We start from the raw sequence: 4,044 nt of genomic DNA, 5'->3' as shown, positions 1-4,044 counted from the left end.
AAGAAAGAAACCTCTAATCACAGATTCACGGTATTGTAAACTGAAATTCTTTGTTCCTTGTGATTGGGTAATTTGGTACTGCAATTCCTTTCCCAAGGTGTCATGGCTCTTGTCTGCTACTTGTTTCTGCTTCAGGTCCCTGTTTTGCAGTTTTGCTCCAAGTTGAATTCGTGGAAGTTGGCTTTGTGTTTTGATAATTGGGTATGCGTTGGAATTTTAGATTGAGGATATATTGATAATTGATCCAATTGTGTTAAGGTTGTCATGTTGTGTGGATTGAGAACCTTTGCTGTTTTTTTTGGGTCCTTTTGTCTGTTGCATAAATAGCAGTTTAGGAACTTTTTTCCTATTCTCTGTTTGATGACTATGTACAGGCCACAGGGTTGGGATAATTATGATTAAAGACAGTTTTGACAAGTGACTATAAAATAAGATGAGATGGAATGTAACATAATATAGCTATCATTCCATTATTGATTACATCTAATGTAAATTGTTGCTATGTTATTTTGGTTTTTGATGGTTTCATTATCTCTTTATAGGATGAAGAAATTTTTTCCTGTGCTTTCAAGAGACAAAACTACTTCTTCTTCGGCAAATCTAGACGCATCGGAAACTCCAAGTGAGGGTATTAAAATTGTTGATTATGAATTGTTGGAAACAGATCCAGGAATTAGGCCTCCAATTTCAAGCTATCATCCTAACATCCAAAATGAGGTAAGGAAAGCTTATTTAAAAATAGGCCGTCATCAACCTCCTGACAATTTTCTTTATCCTTGGACTTATCAAGGTAATAAAAGACGTAGATTTTGCAAAAATTGGTTTGATTGGTATGATTGGATTGATTATAGTGAATCTAAGGACCTAGCATTTTGTTTGCCATGTTTCTTGTTTAAGAATGTCTATAAATATGGGGGAGATCACTTTGTGACAGAGGGGTTTGGTGATTGGAAGAATTCTCATAGATTGGGTAGTCATGCTACTTCTTCCAATACTCATCGTGATTATGTGCTTAAGAGTTACGATCTCATGAACCCAAAGCAAAGTATTGAGGCTGCACTTGTTAATCAAACTACACAAATGAGTTCTGAATATCGTGTTCGTGTCAACATATCTCTTATAGCTACTAAGTTTCTTTTGAGGTGTGGTATGCCATTTAGAGGGAGTGACGAGTCATTTAACTCTTTATTTAAGGGGCCATTTCTTGAGTTGGTGGACACTCTAAAGGAAATTAACCCAGAGATAGCTAATGTAATAGATTGTGCTCCGGGAAATAACTTTATGACTGCCCCTAAGATTCAAAAGGATCTTGCTGCTGCTTGTGCATGTGAAATAACTAAACAAATTGTATGTGATATTGCGGATGATGTATTTTGTGTTTTGATTGATGAATCCGGTGATGTTGCTGGTAAAGAACAAATGGCTGTTGTTATTCGCTATGTTAATAGTGAAGGCTTGGTAAAAGAAAGGTTTCTTGGGATTGTTAGTGTTAAAGAAACAAGTGGTAAGTCGCTTAAGGAGGCACTTGAGAAGTTATTGTCTATTAATGGCTTGAGTTTATCTAGCATAAGGGGGCAAGGATATGATGGAGCTAGCAATATGCGAGGTAAATTTGGTGGTTTGAGAACTTTAATTCAAAATGAAACTCCATCCGCTTATTATGTGCATTGTTTTGCCCATCAACTTCAATTGGCACTTGTTGCATGTGCTAAGACTCACAAAGATGTTAGTGGATTTTTCGGGAAGGTCAATATGCTTGTTACTTTCATACGGTCTTCTAACAAGAGGCAAGAGTTGCTTCGGGACAAACAAGTATCTCAATTTGCTAAATTGCTTGAAGAGGGTGAGATAGAGACTGGTAGTGGATTAAATCAAGAATCGTCTATTGCTAGAGCGGGTGACACTCGTTGGGGTTCCCACTTTAGGACTCTCACTAGATTGATGACTTTATATGGTGCCATTATTGAGGTACTTGAAGAAGTCGGGAAAGATCCGTCATTTGAAAAACATGGTGAAACAGTGCTTTTGCTAGAAGTGCTTCAATCCTTTGATTTTATTTTCATGTTATACATGATGGTTGAGATTTTAGGATTTACAAATGATTTAAGTGAAGCACTACAAAAGCGTGATCAAGATCTTTTGAATGCTTTATCACTTGTCCAAGCCACCAAAGAAGAATTGCAAGAAATGAGGAATGATGGATGGGAAGAACTTATATCTAAGGTTATGAAAATTTGCAATAAGCATGATATTGATGTGCCTGATTTGGATGCACTGTTTGTGCAAGGGAAGAAACCTAGACGACATGCTATCACTTCTAGTGTTTCTAATTTGCATCATTATAAGCATGATTGTTTCTTTAGTGTTTTAGATTTGCAAATGCATGAGCTCAATACTAGGTTTGATGAAGAGAATACTGAACTTTTACAATGTGTTTCATGCTTGAATCCCTCATCATATTTTGAAGCTTTTGATGTGAAAAAATTATTGAGGATGGTTGAACTTTATCCAAATGATTTTGTTGATGTGCCGAAAGTGGTAGTGCGACATCAGCTTCAGAATTATGTTAGAAATGTTCGAAGTGATCCAAAATTTGCAAAGTTAAAAGGACTTTCAGATCTTTGTGCAAAACTTGTGGAAACAAAAAGGTGCAACACATTTGATATAGTTTATAAGCTTCTGAAGTTGGCTTTAGTCTTGCCGGTAGCTACTGCAAGTGTGGAACGTGTGTTTTCAGCTATGAAGTTTGTGAAGAGTCAGTTATGTAACAAAATGGGTGATCAATGGTTAAATGATCGTCTTGTAACTTTTATAGAAAGAGATGTTCTTTGAACAACTGACAATGATGTTATTTTAGCACATTTTCAAATAATGGATAGTAGACGATTTTCATTGTAAACTCTTGGACTATAATGTAAACTCTTCTATTTCCATGAGAAACTTTCTCTCATGGTTTTATCTATAATATTTTTCTTTTAGTCTATGATTGCTTTTATGTTTAGCCTCACTGATATTCAAGGTCTGGATCCGCCCCTGTATGTAAGACCCAAGTAGATTAAGTATTTACTCCCTCCGGTCCTTTTTATAAGAAAAACTTGGACAAAATCACACAAACCAAGGAAACTGATATTTTTTATAAAATTAACTACTATGCTTAATTCCAATGATGTTTTTTCCTTTTTACAAGAACAATCATGCTAATTACCATAAATGTTGGTCATACTTATTGGGTGCTTGCAATTTCCCTCCATATTTTTGTATTGGGAATAAGTCCCTTTGCATTAGTATTGATTATTTGACTTAATTTTATAAGAGTTTTTCTTATAAAAAGGACTAAGAAAAATCTTCAAAGTGTTTCTTATAAAAAGGACCGGAGGGAGTAATTAACTAGTTATGTATCAGCTTAAGGGCGATAATCGCTATTAAGCTTAAGATGATATGTTATTTATACCTTGTGTGCTTTATATAAATGAAGTATTATTAATATTATTAGTATTTTCTCCCTAACTAAATAAAAAAAAAGAGAGAAAACAAAGTAAAAAGAAAGAAAGAAAAAGAAAATTTCACGACATTAACATATATACACTAACTTATATATATATGTATATAAATGTAAAACACTTGTTTAACACTACTACACTTGATCACTTAATTTTGCTCAAATGATCTTAAATTATATCATAGAGTCCCTAATAATTTTTAGGATATTGATTCATCTTCTTAATATTTTTCTCTTAACTCTATGAGTTAAATCCTACACTATCTATACCTAACCCTTTTATATATATATACATACATTTAGTTTCAAGAGACTAAACATGCCTGGAACAGAAATGAAACAAGGAAAGATTTAAGAAAATGAATTGAAGCATGACGAGGATAGAACTAAATTTACGTGTTAATTGAAGAGGATTCAGCTGGCCAAGCTACAAGTCTATAAGCAGGAGGTGGCGTTCTGAAGCGTGAGGAAGAATGACAAGGATTGGAAAAAAAATGTGGCTATAAAAGCTTATTCAACCGGTCCATCATAACTATGACTAAGCT

The 4,044-nt window shown here is 34.2% G+C and overlaps 1 protein-coding gene across 1 annotated transcript; it reads left to right on the top strand.

Annotated features, from left to right (window-relative positions):
• Window positions 1-519: 519 nt before the first annotated feature.
• On the top strand, window positions 520-2,832 carry LOC130721274 (uncharacterized). The gene has a single exon (XM_057572039.1). The coding sequence runs from the start codon at window positions 520-522 to the stop codon at window positions 2,830-2,832; it is 2,313 nt and encodes a 770-aa protein (XP_057428022.1).
• Window positions 2,833-4,044: the final 1,212 nt, after the last annotated feature.

Source organism: Lotus japonicus, chromosome 5 (assembly GCF_012489685.1).
Source record: "Lotus japonicus ecotype B-129 chromosome 5, LjGifu_v1.2".
NCBI lineage: Eukaryota > Viridiplantae > Streptophyta > Magnoliopsida > Fabales > Fabaceae > Lotus > Lotus japonicus.
This window is presented reverse-complemented; position numbering and strand designations above follow the sequence as displayed.

Bases quoted from the DNA above. Each gene is read 5' to 3' on its own strand.
- LOC130721274 (XM_057572039.1), top strand. From the start codon at position 520: ATGGTTTCATTATCTCTTTATAGGATGAAGAAATTTTTTCCTGTGCTT.